Genomic DNA, 16,146 nt, shown 5'->3' on the forward strand with positions numbered 1-16,146 from the left:
AGGAATGCACTGATTAAAATGGACCCTGCTCCCACCCTTGGAATTCAAACCCAGGCCATTATGTAAATAGCCTTGTATATGAAAGATTTTGGTACTTGTGTATTATCATGGCGCCCACGATGTTCATCGTACTGCATCGCATCGCATGCAATATAGCGGCATGCAATGCGATTTTTAATTGTACAAGCACCCTGATGGGTGCTTACAATATTAAATGCACCCCCATTGTCAGCGCCACCCCCACTATCAACGCCAACCCGAAGCGTGGCGAGCGCAGCGCGCCCGGAGGGGCGGCGGTACGCGTCCTCCGACCTTTTTCATACCCCCACTATCCACGTCGGCGTGGAGTTAATTTCAGATAGTGTGGGGAGCGCAGAGAGCCCCGCGAGGGGACGCGGAATACATGTAAAGTAATCCGCGAGCGCTCGCCACGCTTCGGGCTCGCCACACTATCTAAAATCAATTCCACGCCAACATGGATAGTGGGGGTATGAAAAGGTCGGAGGACACGTACCGCCGCCGCTCGCCACGCTTCGGGTTGGCGTTGATAGTGGGGGTCGCGTTGACAATGGGGGTGCATTTAACATTGCAAGCACCCATCAGGGTGCTTGTACAATTAAAAATTGCATCGCATTGCATGCCATTTGCTGGCATACGATGCTATGCGATATTTAATTGTACATTCCGGGTCATTTAACACAAATATCACATCGCATACCACTAAATAAGGTATGCAATGCGATGGGCGCCGTGATAATACACAAGTCTTTCGCCTCCTGAAAATCTTTTGCTCTTTGAGGAAAATAGTCCAGTGTGTACGCACTACTTTGGTGAACGATTTAGCTATCAAAGATTTTGCCAAAGTCTTTTGAAATGAAAGTCTACTAGTGTGTATGGGCCTTAAGTTTGGTCGACCAGCAGATGATGCCACCCTGTTGCCTGGCACCCAGTTGTCACCCCGGCCGGCCAGCAGGGGGCGCTGTGCCACGTGTTGATGTGGCCTGGGGACGGGTGTGGGAGCGGAAGTCTCTCCAGGTTGACTGTACGGCAGCAGCAGCAGCAGCAGCAGCGGCGTCTCCCGTGCCTCGCACCTCCCGGCTCCCCGTGCCTCACACCTACATGGCCGTGTGGACCCGAGCCTCCAAGTCGGGACCCCTGGACCTTCTGCTGCAGGACCACTGGCTCCGGGTCCAGGCCGAGCTGTCCGGCGAGAGCCTGAGCCTGACCTCGGAGCAGGAGAGCGGTCTGAGCAATGGCACGGAGCCGGGCCCGGGCAGCTCTCACCGCGGGGGCCCCGGCTCCTCGGACGGCGGCTCGGAGTCAGGTCTGGGCAGCCCCCGCTTCCCCCCGGACAGTCCGGAGCCGGTGCGGAAGGTGCGGGTGGTGAAGCAGGAGGCGGGTGGCCTGGGCATCAGCATCAAAGGCGGCCAGGAGAACCGCATGCCCATCCTCATCTCCAAGATCTTCCCGGGGCTGGCAGCCGACCAGAGCCGGGCACTGCGGGTGGGTGATGCTATCCTCTCTGTCAACGGGGCAGACCTGCGGAGTGCCACCCACGACCAGGCGGTGCAGGTGCTGAAGAAGGCTGGCAAGGAGGTGACCCTGGAAGGTGGGTAGCGGTGCCCGACAGCTGCAGGGTGATGTTCTGTGCCCGGTAGCAGCAGGGTGATGTCCTGTGCCCAGTGCTCGCCAGCTGCCGGGTGATGTCCTGTGCCCAGTGTCTGCCAGCAGCAGGGTGATGTCCTGTGCCCAGTGCTCGCCAGCTGCCGGGTGATGTCCAGTGCCCGCCAGCTACAGGGTGATGTCCTGTGCCCAGTGCCCAGCAGCTGCAGGGTGAGGTCCTGTGCCCAATGCCCACCAGCTGCCGGGTGATGTCCTGTGCCCAGTGCCCGCCAGCTGCAGGGTGATGTTCTGTGCCCGGCAGCTGATGGTTGATTTCCTGTGCCCAGTGCTAAGCAGCTGCAGGGTAATGTGCTGGGCAGCTGCAGGGTGATGTCCTGTGCCCAGTGCCGGGCAGCTGCAGGGTGATGTCCTGAGCCCTGCAGCTTTCTCTCATCTCCCGGTGCCCTGTAGCTTTCTACCTCTGGTGCCCTGTAGCTTACCCTCCCCGGTGCCCTGCGGCTTTCTCTCCCTTCCCCGGTGCCCTGTGGCTTTTTCCCTTCAGCGCTCTGCAGCATGCCCTTTTGGTCCTCTGTGATGGTCAACATTGCTGGGGCTAGAAAGTGTGGTGTGGAGTGGAGTGACCGGCAGCACCCATGCATTACCACCCTCTGTAACTAAATGCATTGGGGAAGTGGCAGGCATTGAGGCAAATGACAGCACCTAGGCATGTACAGTAAGTGCACTGGGGTAGTGACAGCACCAGGCATTTTCAGTAAGTGCATTGGGGTAGTGACAGCACCCTGGCATGTGGGTTGGGATAATTTGGTCTACAGCATGATGATCGACATGGGTGTAGGTTGACATGGTACTAGGTTGAAAGGTCATTAGTTCGACAATGTCTATGTCGACAGTCAAAAGGTCAACATGGCGTTTTTCACAGTTTTTTTACCTGAATGTCAGCACAGTCGACATGGACACAGTTCCAAGTGCACCGCATCTCCTCACATCGCTCGCGATGCTTCGGGCGCGGTGCCTCTCTTCACTTGGCACACTATTTTATTCTCTCGTCACGCCCTAGTGGATGGTAGGGCATGAAATACCGCCTGTCAGCACGTCGGCTCAAAAAACAGTGAAAAACCCCATGTCGACCTTTTGACTGTCAACTTAGACATTGTCGAACTAACGACCTTTTGAACTAATGACCTTTCGACCTTTTCCCATGTCGACCTAGACACATGTCGTCCTTTTCCCATGTCGACCATCATGCTGTAGACCAATCGACTGCATCCCCTGGCATGTACAGTAAGTGCATTGGGGTAGTGACAGTACAAGGCAGCGCTCCTGCAGTATTTGCTACTTAGTCAATGTTCTGTGCTCCCCTTAAATTATTCATCAATTGTCTAAACCAGAGCTGGCCAGACCGTTCCGATCTACCAAAAGTTCACGATTACCACGATAGACCTGCTAGCTGGTGCACAAGTGCAGTAATTACTGTGTCACATTATCAGACCCCCTAGCTAGTACACAGATGTACACTCATTACTAACTTTCACTTTTCCCAGACCACCTAGCTAGTGCACAGGTGTAGTCATTACTGTCACTTTTTCCAGACCATCTAGCTAGTGCACAGGTGTAGTCATTACTAACTGTCATATTTCCCAGACCACCTAGCTGGTGCATAGGTGTACTCATGACTAACTGTCACATATCCCAGAGCCCCTAACTGGTGCACAGGTGCAGTCATTACTAACTGTCACATTTTCAAACATGGTGCATTCACTCCTAACTGACACATTCTACAGGTCCACAGGGGGTCTGGAAAACATGGACTGTTGGTAGATCTCAAGGACTGGTTTGGCCACCCCTGGTCTGTACTGTACAGAACACCGTATCCCCCATAACTCATACATACATACATACATTGTTATTTTTCCTCCATTTCAGCCAGGAATCTGGCGTTCCTCCAGCACATTAACCCGCGCTGTGCCCGGTGCTGGGATTCCTGCAGCACATTAACCCCAGCTGTTCCCAATGTTGGCATTCCTGCAGCACATTTACCCCCGCAGTGCCCAGTACTGGCATTACTGCTGCACATTAACCCCCGCTGTGCCCAGTGCTGGGGTTCCTGCAGCACATTTACCCACGCAGTGCCCAGTACTGGCATTCCTGCAGCACATTAACCCCAGATGTGCCCTTTGCTAGGATTCCTGCTGCACATTAACCCCCGCTGTGCCCGGTGCTGGGATTCCTGCTGCACATTAACCCCCGCTGTGCCCGGTGCTGGGATTCCTGCTGCACATTAACCCCTGCTGTGCCCAGTCCAGGCATTCCTGCAGCACATTAACCCCCGCTGTGCCGGGATTCCTGCAGCACATTAACCCCCGCTGTGCCGGGTGCTGGGATTCCTGCAGCACATTAACCCCCGCTGTGCCGGGTGCTGGGATTCCTGCAGCACATTAACCCCCGCTGTGCCGGGTGCTGGGATTCCTGCAGCACATTAACCCCCGCTGTGCCGGGTGCTGGGATTCCTGCAGCACATAAACCCCTGCTGTGCCGGGTGCTGGGATTCCTGCAGCACATAAACCCCTTTGTGCCCAGTCCAGGCATTCCTGCTGCACATAAACCCCCGCTGTGATGGGATTCCTGCAGCACATTAACCCCCGCTGTGCCCAGTGCTGGGATGTGCTGAGTCTGCTGGTGAGAATACTAATCGGGTTTAGCTCAGCATTAATATCAATCACCTCCCTGACTGATGGCTGCTGTCAGGTTATCTGGGGGATAATCTGCTCACTATGTCCATCCTGTGCAGTGACTGCGAAGGAGTTACTAGAATAGGAACCAAGTTACATTGTCCTCTGGAATTACCAGCTCTCCTAATGCATGTACCCAGCATCGCCCCTAGCTGCTTATATGTAGGCTCCAACAAACAAATGCTGCTAAAAGTCCAAATATCCCTCCGCAGCGCAGGTCTGCATTCCATTCTGAATCATCTCGAATAAATTGCGCCATTTCGCCCTTTGAGTCACCGGTCACTCAGATTACTGTAGTTAATAGATAAAACCATTGAATTTATCATATATATCCAATTAGTGTATTTTGTCCAGGATTTAGGAGCTAATACTGTACATCGCCAGATCAGATGACAGTGTATGTGTGGGGCAGCGTAAGTGTGACACAGTGTATGTGTGGGGCAGTGCAGCGTAAGTGTGACAGTGTATGTGTGGAAAGCGCAGCGTAAGTGGGGCAGTATAAGTGTGACACAGTGTATGTGTGGGGCAGCGTAAGTGTGACACAGTGTATGTGTGGGGCAGCGCAGCGTAAGTGTGACACAGTGTATGTGTGGGGCAGCGCAGCATAAGTGTGACAGTGTATGTGTGGGGCAGCGCAGCATAAGTGTGACACAGTGTATGTGTGGGGCAGCGCAGCATAAGTGTGACACAATGTATGTGTGGGGCAGCGCAGCATAAGTGTGACACAGTGTATGTGTGGGGCAACGCAGCATAAGTGTGACACAGTGTATGTGTGGAGCAGCGCAGCGTAAGTCACACAGTGTATGTGTGGAGCAGCGTAAGTGTGACACAGTGTGTGTGTGGAGCAGCGTAAGTGTGACACAGTGTGTGTGTGGAGCAGCGTAAGTGTGACACAGTGTGTGTGTGGAGCAGCGTAAGTGTGACACAGTGTGTGTGTGTGGAGCAGCGTAAGTGTGACAGTGTGTGTGTGGAGCAGCGTAAGTGTGACACAGTGTGTGTGTGGAGCAGCGTAAGTGTGACACAGTGTGTGTGTGGAGCAGCGTAAGTGTGACACAGTGTGTGTGTGGAGCAGCGTAAGTGTGACACAGTGTGTGTGTGGAGCAGCGTAAGTGTGACACAGTGTGTGTGTGTGGAGCAGCGTAAGTGTGACACAGTGTGTGTGTGGAGCAGCGTAAGTGTGACACAGTGTGTGTGTGGAGCAGCGTAAGTGTGACACAGTGTGTGTGTGGAGCAGCGTAAGTGTGACACAGTGTGTGTGTGGAGCAGCGTAAGTGTGACACAGTGTGTGTGTGGAGCAGGGTAAGTGTGACACAGTGTGTGTGTGGAGCAGCGTAAGTGTGACACAGTGTGTGTGTGGAGCAGCGTAAGTGTGACACAGTGTGTGTGTGGAGCAGCGTAAGTGTGACACAGTGTGTGTGGAGCAGCGTAAGTGTGACACAGTGTGTGTGTGGAGCAGCGTAAGTGTGACACAGTGTGTGTGTGGAGCAGCGTAAGTGTGACACAGTGTGTGTGTGGAGCAGCGTAAGTGTGACACAGTGTGTGTGTGGAGCAGCGTAAGTGTGACACAGTGTGTGTGTGGAGCAGCGTAAGTGTGACACAGTGTGTGTGTGGAGCAGCGTAAGTGTGACACAGTGTGTGTGTGGAGCAGCGTAAGTGTGACACAGTGTGTGTGTGGAGCAGCGTAAGTGTGACACAGTGTGTGTGTGGAGCAGCGTAAGTGTGACACAGTGTGTGTGTGGAGCAGCGTAAGTGTGACACAGTGTGTGTGTGGAGCAGCGTAAGTGTGACACAGTGTGTGTGTGGAGCAGCGTAAGTGTGACACAGTGTGTGTGTGGAGCAGCGTAAGTGTGACACAGTGTGTGTGTGGAGCAGCGTAAGTGTGAAACAGTGTGTGTGTGGAGCAGCGTAAGTGTGACACAGTGTGTGTGTGGAGCAGCGTAAGTGTGACACAGTGTGTGTGTGGAGCAGCGTAAGTGTGACACAGTGTGTGTGTGGAGCAGCGTAAGTGTGACACAGTGTGTGTGTGGAGCAGCGTAAGTGTGACACAGTGTGTGTGTGTGGAGCAGCGTAAGTGTGACACAGTGTGTGTGTGGAGCAGCGTAAGTGTGACACAGTGTGTGTGTGTGGAGCAGCGTAAGTGTGACACAGTGTGTGTGTGTGGAGCAGCGTAAGTGTGACACAGTGTGTGTGTGTGGAGCAGCGTAAGTGTGACACAGTGTGTGTGTGTGGAGCAGCGTAAGTGTGACACAGTGTGTGTGTGTGGAGCAGCGTAAGTGTGACACAGTGTGTGTGTGTGGAGCAGCGTAAGTGTGACACAGTGTGTGTGTGTGTGGAGCAGCGTAAGTGTGACACAGTGTGTGTGTGTGGAGCAGCGTAAGTGTGACACAGTGTGTGTGTGTGGAGCAGCGTAAGTGTGACACAGTGTGTGTGTGTGTGGAGCAGCGTAAGTGTGACACAGTGTGTGTGTGTGTGGAGCAGCGTAAGTGTGACACAGTGTGTGTGTGTGTGGAGCAGCGTAAGTGTGACACAGTGTGTGTGTGTGTGGAGCAGCGTAAGTGTGACACAGTGTGTGTGTGTGTGGAGCAGCGTAAGTGTGACACAGTGTGTGTGTGTGTGGAGCAGCGTAAGTGTGACACAGTGTGTGTGTGTGTGGAGCAGCGTAAGTGTGACACAGTGTGTGTGTGTGTGGAGCAGCGTAAGTGTGACACAGTGTGTGTGTGGAGCAGCGTAAGTGTGACACAGTGTGTGTGTGTGTGGAGCAGCGTAAGTGTGACACAGTGTGTGTGTGTGTGGAGCAGCGTAAGTGTGACACAGTGTGTGTGTGGAGCAGCGTAAGTGTGACACAGTGTGTGTGTGTGTGGAGCAGCGTAAGTGTGACACAGTGTGTGTGTGTGTGGAGCAGCGTAAGTGTGACACAGTGTGTGTGTGTGTGGAGCAGCGTAAGTGTGACACAGTGTGTGTGTGTGTGGAGCAGCGTAAGTGTGACACAGTGTGTGTGTGTGTGGAGCAGCGTAAGTGTGACACAGTGTGTGTGGAGCAGCGTAAGTGTGACACAGTGTGTGTGGAGCAGCGTAAGTGTGACACAGTGTGTGTGTGTGTGTGGAGCAGCGTAAGTGTGACACAGTGTGTGTGTGTGTGTGGAGCAGCGTAAGTGTGACACAGTGTGTGTGTGTGTGTGGAGCAGCGTAAGTGTGACACAGTGTGTGTGTGTGTGTGGAGCAGCGTAAGTGTGACACAGTGTGTGTGTGTGTGGAGCAGCGTAAGTGTGACACAGTGTGTGTGTGTGTGGAGCAGCGTAAGTGTGACACAGTGTGTGTGTGTGTGGAGCAGCGTAAGTGTGACACAGTGTGTGTGTGTGTGGAGCAGCGTAAGTGTGACACAGTGTGTGTGTGTGTGGAGCAGCGTAAGTGTGACACAGTGTGTGTGTGTGTGGAGCAGCGTAAGTGTGACACAGTGTGTGTGTGTGTGGAGCAGCGTAAGTGTGACACAGTGTGTGTGTGTGTGGAGCAGCGTAAGTGTGACACAGTGTGTGTGTGTGTGGAGCAGCGTAAGTGTGACACAGTGTGTGTGTGTGTGGAGCAGCGTAAGTGTGACACAGTGTGTGTGTGTGTGGAGCAGCGTAAGTGTGACACAGTGTGTGTGTGTGTGGAGCAGCGTAAGTGTGACACAGTGTGTGTGTGTGTGGAGCAGCGTAAGTGTGACACAGTGTGTGTGTGTGTGGAGCAGCGTAAGTGTGACACAGTGTGTGTGTGTGTGGAGCAGCGTAAGTGTGACACAGTGTGTGTGTGTGTGGAGCAGCGTAAGTGTGACACAGTGTGTGTGTGTGTGGAGCAGCGTAAGTGTGACACAGTGTGTGTGTGTGTGTGGAGCAGCGTAAGTGTGACACAGTGTGTGTGTGTGTGTGGAGCAGCGTAAGTGTGACACAGTGTGTGTGTGTGTGTGGAGCAGCGTAAGTGTGACACAGTGTGTGTGTGTGTGTGGAGCAGCGTAAGTGTGACACAGTGTGTGTGTGTGTGGAGCAGCGTAAGTGTGACACAGTGTGTGTGTGTGTGTGGAGCAGCGTAAGTGTGACACAGTGTGTGTGTGTGTGGAGCAGCGTAAGTGTGACACAGTGTGTGTGTGTGTGTGGAGCAGCGTAAGTGTGACACAGTGTGTGTGTGTGTGTGGAGCAGCGTAAGTGTGACACAGTGTGTGTGTGTGTGGAGCAGCGTAAGTGTGACACAGTGTGTGTGTGTGTGGAGCAGCGTAAGTGTGACACAGTGTGTGTGTGTGTGGAGCAGCGTAAGTGTGACACAGTGTGTGTGTGTGGAGCAGCGTAAGTGTGACACAGTGTGTGTGTGTGGAGCAGCGTAAGTGTGACACAGTGTGTGTGTGTGGAGCAGCGTAAGTGTGACACAGTGTGTGTGTGTGGAGCAGCGTAAGTGTGACACAGTGTGTGTGTGTGGAGCAGCGTAAGTGTGACACAGTGTGTGTGTGTGGAGCAGCGTAAGTGTGACACAGTGTGTGTGTGTGGAGCAGCGTAAGTGTGACACAGTGTGTGTGTGTGGAGCAGCGTAAGTGTGACACAGTGTGTGTGTGTGGAGCAGCGTAAGTGTGACACAGTGTGTGTGTGTGTGGAGCAGCGTAAGTGTGACACAGTGTGTGTGTGTGTGGAGCAGCGTAAGTGTGACACAGTGTGTGTGTGTGTGGAGCAGCGTAAGTGTGACACAGTGTGTGTGTGTGGAGCAGCGTAAGTGTGACACAGTGTGTGTGTGTGGAGCAGCGTAAGTGTGACACAGTGTGTGTGTGTGGAGCAGCGTAAGTGTGACACAGTGTGTGTGTGTGGAGCAGCGTAAGTGTGACACAGTGTGTGTGTGTGGAGCAGCGTAAGTGTGACACAGTGTGTGTGTGTGGAGCAGCGTAAGTGTGACACAGTGTGTGTGTGGAGCAGCGTAAGTGTGACACAGTGTGTGTGTGGAGCAGCGTAAGTGTGACACAGTGTGTGTGTGGAGCAGCGTAAGTGTGACACAGTGTGTGTGTGGAGCAGCGTAAGTGTGACACAGTGTGTGTGTGTGGAGCAGCGTAAGTGTGACACAGTGTGTGTGTGTGGAGCAGCGTAAGTGTGACACAGTGTGTGTGTGTGTGGAGCAGCGTAAGTGTGACACAGTGTGTGTGTGTGGAGCAGCGTAAGTGTGACACAGTGTGTGTGTGTGTGGAGCAGCGTAAGTGTGACACAGTGTGTGTGTGTGGAGCAGCGTAAGTGTGACACAGTGTGTGTGTGTGTGGAGCAGCGTAAGTGTGACACAGTGTGTGTGTGTGTGGAGCAGCGTAAGTGTGACACAGTGTGTGTGTGTGTGGAGCAGCGTAAGTGTGACACAGTGTGTGTGTGTGGAGCAGCGTAAGTGTGACACAGTGTGTGTGTGTGTGGAGCAGCGTAAGTGTGACACAGTGTGTGTGTGTGTGGAGCAGCGTAAGTGTGACACAGTGTGTGTGTGTGTGGAGCAGCGTAAGTGTGACACAGTGTGTGTGTGTGTGGAGCAGCGTAAGTGTGACACAGTGTGTGTGTGTGTGGAGCAGCGTAAGTGTGACACAGTGTGTGTGTGTGTGGAGCAGCGTAAGTGTGACACAGTGTGTGTGTGTGTGGAGCAGCGTAAGTGTGACACAGTGTGTGTGTGTGTGGAGCAGCGTAAGTGTGACACAGTGTGTGTGTGTGTGTGGAGCAGCGTAAGTGTGACACAGTGTGTGTGTGTGTGTGGAGCAGCGTAAGTGTGACACAGTGTGTGTGTGTGTGGAGCAGCGTAAGTGTGACACAGTGTGTGTGTGTGTGGAGCAGCGTAAGTGTGACACAGTGTGTGTGTGTGTGGAGCAGCGTAAGTGTGACACAGTGTGTGTGTGTGGAGCAGCGTAAGTGTGACACAGTGTGTGTGTGTGGAGCAGCGTAAGTGTGACACAGTGTGTGTGTGGGGCAGCGCAGCGTAAGTGTGACACAGTGTGTGTGTGGGGCAGCGCAGCGTAAGTGTGACACTATGTGTGGGGCAGCGCAGCGTAAGTGTGACACTATGTGTGGGGCAGCGTAAGTGTGACACAGTGTGTGTGTGGAGCAGCGTAAGTGTGACACAGTGTGTGTGTGTGGAGCAGCGTAAGTGTGACACAGTGTGTGTGTGTGGAGCAGCGTAAGTGTGACACAGTGTGTGTGTGTGGAGCAGCGTAAGTGTGACACAGTGTGTGTGTGTGGAGCAGCGTAAGTGTGACACAGTGTGTGTGTGTGGAGCAGCGTAAGTGTGACACAGTGTGTGTGTGTGGAGCAGCGTAAGTGTGACACAGTGTGTGTGTGGGGCAGCGCAGCGTAAGTGTGACACAGTGTGTGTGTGGGGCAGCGCAGCGTAAGTGTGACACTATGTGTGGGGCAGCGTAAGTGTGACAGTGTATGTGTGGGGCAGCGTAAGTGTGACAGTGTATGTGTGACGCAGCGTATGTGTGGAGCAGCGTAAGTGTGACGCAGCGTATGTGTGGAGCAGCGTAAGTGTGACGCAGTGTGTGTGTGGGGCAGCGCAGCGTAAGTGTGACGCAGTGTGTGTGTGGGGCAGCGCAGCGTAAGTGTGACACTATGTGTGGGGCAGCGTAAGTGTGACAGTGTATGTGTGACGCAGTTTATGTGTGGGGCAGCGTAAGTGTGACACAATGTATGTGTGGAAAGTGCAGCGTAAGTGTGACAGTGTATGTGGGGCAGTGTATGAGTGGGGCAGTGGAGCGTAAGTATGGCGTAGCTTAAGTGTGGCGCAGTGTAAGTGTTATGTGTGGTGCAGTGTCTGTGGGGGACGTGGCAACGTCTGTTAACACCAGTAGGAATTAGACTATAGCGGAACCATTAGGGAATTAGAGGAACGATACATCACTGTGTATATGGGAAGCAGCGCGACAGGTTATAGGGACGGGTTATAGGGACGGGTGTCAGTGATGGATCTGATGGTACACATTATATAGACCAACTGAGGGGAGTGTGGAAACTACGCTAGCGGCATCAGGATAACCAAATTTGGTAAATGTGAAGGAAAATATGAACTTGGAGCCTTTGTGACGGGTGATCTCATATGTGACAGTGGGATTGAATTAATCACATTTTCTGGTCCCCCTGAGAGCACAGAGTCTGGTGTGATGCTAATTACTGCCAGCTGCTGCTATAGTGCCTCTAGTGTGTGTCTCGTGCCTCTACATGGTGCCTCATAGATGTCCAGTATCTGCCCTTCTGTGTATTATAGATGGGATGGGGTATGTGCACATATCTATATATCTATATACAGTATATAAAGTGTTCATTCTAGCACCCGCCATCTTTGAAAACCCATGCAGTTCCTGGTCCCTGCCTGGGGTGTCGCTGTCTGCCCTAGTGCTTCTAGCACAGTGTGGTCTGTATATCAGCACTGATATGCAAACCAGACCTGTGCTGGAAACACCACAGCAGACAGCGACACCCCAGGCAGGGAAGAGGAACTGCATGGGTTTTCAAAGATGGCGGGTGCTAGAATGATATATATATATATATATATATATATATATATATATATATTCCTGAGTGCCGCCGGAATATTGCGATATTGGGGGACTGCCTTGGTTCCTAAAAGCGGATGGCAACAGGCTAAGTAAGCCTTGTTCAGTGAGTGCCAGGACCTACCAGCAAATATATATATGTGTGTGTGTGTGTATATATATATATATATATATATATATATATATATATATATATATATATATATATATATATATAAGGGTTTTTGACTCTGAGTTGCGCTGGGTTGTGTGTGCAGCACCACCAAAATTCCTTCTGTTAGTGAGGAATGGTGTAGTAATCAGGGAAGTGGGGGGTGATTGGGGTGCGCTACCTAGTATAGAAACTGTACCTCCCAATAAAACATTACAATTTCAAAACAGAATACACATTTCTGAAATAGTGTTCTTGTATTTGAGGATGTTCCCAATGAATAAGCTCAGTCCATCTCTGGGTAAATAGTTATTTTATTGGTGAAGAAACTGATGCGTTTCGTCTCTAAGACTTCATCAGGGGTAAGAACCAATGGGTGAGTGGATTTTGTGTGGCTGGTCCTATTTGAAGTTTCTGCTGATCACAGCTGATGCAAATAAAATAAATATCACCAAGTCCTTCTTGATGGGGCTCAATTAAATGGAAATTTCTGAGTTGAGAGTCTAGTGTAGGTTCTTATCAAGAACAATATCAGGACGCTCTCTCTGCAGTATCCTCCTCGCTCTGCATTCAAAATTCATTTTGAATGCAGAGTGAGGAGGATACTGCAGAGAGAGCGTCCTGATATTGTTCTTGATAAGAACCTACACTAGACTCTGAACTCAGACATTTCCATTTAATTGAGCCCCATCAAGAAGGACTTGGTGATATTTATTTTATTTGCATCAGCTGTGATCAGCAGAAACTTCAAATAGGACCAGCCACACAAAATCCACTCACCCATTGGTTCTTACCCCTGATGAAGTCTTAGAGACGAAACGCGTCGGGTTTCTTCACCAATAAAATAACTATTTACCCAGAGATGGACTGAGCTTATTCATTGGGAACATCCTCAAATACAAGAACACTATTTCAGAAATGTGTATTCTGTTTTGAAATTGTAATGTTTTATTGGGAGGTACAGTTTCTATACTAGGTAGCGCACCCCAATCACCCCCCACTTCATATATATATATGTATGTATGTATGTATGTATGTATGTATGTATGTATGTATGTATGTATGTATGTAGGGGATAGGTAAAAGCAGGGAGGGATATTAGGTAACTGCAGAACTTCCCAGCAAAATATATGAATTATATTTTTCCTTGGCCAAATGTACAATGTATAGTATAAAATGTACAGTGTATAGTATATAATGTATAATGTGCTTGTCCAGCCTTAGACAAATGACAGTGCTGTGTTTATCCGGATCAGGGACCTAATTCAGACCTGTTAGCAAGGCTGCAATTTTTGCATGCTGCACTGCAGGTGGGGCAGATGTAACAGGTGCAGAGTGTGTTAGATTTGGGTGAGTTATTTTGTTTCTGTGCAGGGTAAATACTGGCTTTATTTTTACACTGCAATTTAGATTTCAGTTTGAACACACCCCACCCAAATCTAACTGCACATGTTACATCTGCCCAACCTGCAGTGCAGCATGGTTTTGCCCATCTGCAAAAATTTAAGCCTTGCTTACAGGAGGGATAACCTTGACACTCCAGCTGTTGTTGAACTACACATCCAAGAATGCTCTGCTTCAGTTTTGCTATTTGGCCATGCTAAATCTGACGCAGAGCATGCTGGGATGTGTAGATCAACAACAGCTGGAGTGTCAAGGTTAGCCATCAAGGCCCTAGATCAGGACTGGGTGACACCGGCCCTCCAGATGTTAATGAACTACACATCCCAGGATGCATTGCATTAGTTTTGCTATGTGGCCATGCTGAAACTGATGCAAGGCATGCTGGGATGTGTAGTTCATCAACATCTGGAGGACCGGTGTTGCCCAGCTCTGCCCTAGATGGTCCTAAATGTAGGTGCTTTCAGGCCAAACCACTGACCACAATCGGCCCTACGGCAAATAAGGCTACCCCCAATGTCTCAGCCATGTCAGCACGGTTGCCAAAGAATACAGTTTCCACATGAAATAAGTACTGTAATTACCCTTTAGGTAAATTAGAAGCCCCCTGATATATAAGTAATGGCTTTTTATTGGATTTACAATGTGAATAGTTTGTGAGGTGCCTGTAGGCTCAGCTCAGGGAATTGCTCGACCATTAGTGTGTAAGTGCACTGGTTGAACCCCGGGCCCCAGGATCTGTAGTGATGTTTTACTCTCTCATGGCTGCACCTGATAAATCTACACCCAAAGGGATCCTGTTCCATGCCCCCTCCCCTCTCCTGCACCCCTCCATCCCCCTCTCTGCACCCCTCCACCCTCCTTGTGCTCGTCCCCTCTCCTGCACCCCTCCTCCCACCTCTGCGCCCTCTCCCCTATCCTGCACCCCTCCACTGTCCATCCTCCTCTCCTGCACCCCTCCACCCACCTTCCCTTTTTCTGCGCCCATTCCCCTCTTGGCACCCATCTACCCTCCTTCCCCCTCTCTCTCCCTTATATGGACTCTCGCTCTTTAATCCTCCCTAGGAATATAATCTGCAGCTAGATAGCAGCCTCAGAGCAGAGTAACCCTTTTATCCCTGGCAGGGGAGAGGCAGGTGCTGGAATGCAGTGACTCTATTTAGTCTCCGGAAGCCTTGGAGGAATTTGGACCTGTTGTAGTCTGGCATGGGCCCCCCAGTGCACAGTCCTTCCCCTGTGAGCAGCGGGATTCAGATTACCCAGTACTTGTGGTATCAGAAGATCTCGTGTTCATACAAACCGCTGGGTCCATTCCGCGTTCTGCATACACTGTATTGGCGCAGGAAAAGGGCTTTACACACATTGCGCCCGGTTTGTGAAATGACCGATTGTAAATATGTGATTTTTATGTGACCGTAATCTGTGAGTTTGGCGTAAGATCCTTATATAGCGGAAATTGGCGCAGTCAGAGGAGAACACAGCGACTTCTCCAAGTCTCCTAACTAGTCCAGAACCCCGTCCAGTAAAAAAGTGTGATTGACTAGCACTGCAGTGCTGGGGTGGAACTACTGCAGGTAGGATCTCAGAAACGACCATTGTAGTGGGTGCGTGTCGCGATCACATCAGGGGCTTTTTCTGTGCCGGTCAGCGGCTCCGTCAGCTCGTGAGCGGGTCGTACATTCCTGTGATGACCCTCTCACGAGCAGGATCATCCTGGTGTGTACCAGGCATAACTCTCTCTGCACCTGTTACATCTGCCCCCCTGCAGTGCAGCATGGTTTTGTCCATCTGAGATAAGAGGTGCTTTGGTCTGAATTAGGCCTTTTATTACTGGAGATCTGCTGGATTACTGGGGCTCTGATCCCTATTACTAGAGGGGAACTAATTGATACAAGGATCATATGGTACCGGCAGGAAGGGGAGGTTTGACCCGGGTCACCCCAGCGCTGCCCTGTGACCTCCCTAGTGACATGAAGAGCTCACACTCCATCTGTCTGTGTGTTTTCCCACAGTGCATTTCCTGCAGGACGTCTCTCCCTACATCCGGAAAGCGTCCCTGGTGGGCGACCTTCCCTGGGATGGCTGTGACCTGCACAGTCCAGCGCACAGCGATGTATCGGGGTCTCCCAAACGCTGCTTCCGTGACACCAAGGTCATTCCTTTACAAATGTGCTATGCTGCGCGAAACCTGAGCATGTGCGACCCAGAGGGACGGTCAGTGAAGTGTGTGTGATGCCGATGTCCCTGTTTGTCTATGTATGAGGCCGTGCACCACTTTCTCCTCTCCCCCTCTCATGTCTAGCTCTCTTACAGGCTGGTGGAACTGCGCTCCCCAGATGGCTGTCACTCCCTCGTGCTCCGCTGCAGAGATTCCGCCTCCGCGCTGTCCTGGTCCCAGGCTCTGCACAACAACATAAGCGCTCTGTTGCCGCAAGTCCTGGCGGAGACACAGTGTATGCTGGGAGCCGCCAGCGAGGACCTCAGGCATTTGGGCTGGGTGGCTGAGCAGGTGCGTCTGGTGTCCCTATTTGTGTTGAACCCTCCACGCGGTGTGTAGTCATTCATCATCACTAACGTGCCCATTATAGACCTTGGTCCAATCATTATTTAGTAGTCATACAACCCATGGGAAGGAGGAGGGGTCACAGCAGGATTCCCCGCCCCCTCCACTCTCATGCACACTAACATTGCCATATAAGCTTCTGGTAACTAGAG

At 51.6% G+C, this 16,146-nt stretch overlaps 1 protein-coding gene across 1 annotated transcript in view; it reads left to right on the forward strand.

Moving 5' to 3' along the window:
• Nucleotides 1-1,001: 1,001 nt before the first annotated feature.
• Nucleotides 1,002-16,146, forward strand: part of SNTB2 (syntrophin beta 2) — a 50,004-nt gene continuing 34,859 nt past the window's right edge. The window contains exons 1-3 of the mRNA XM_083165412.1: nt 1,002-1,609; nt 15,444-15,645; nt 15,745-15,940. Of these exons, the coding sequence (XP_083021538.1) occupies nt 1,120-1,609; nt 15,444-15,645; nt 15,745-15,940 (888 nt within the window). The 5' untranslated portion in view covers nt 1,002-1,119. The remainder of the gene's footprint in view (nt 1,610-15,443; nt 15,646-15,744; nt 15,941-16,146) is intronic.

This window comes from Crinia signifera, chromosome 11, assembly GCF_055691185.1.
Source record: "Crinia signifera chromosome 11, ASM5569118v1, whole genome shotgun sequence".
Taxonomy (NCBI): Eukaryota; Metazoa; Chordata; class Amphibia; order Anura; family Myobatrachidae; genus Crinia; species Crinia signifera.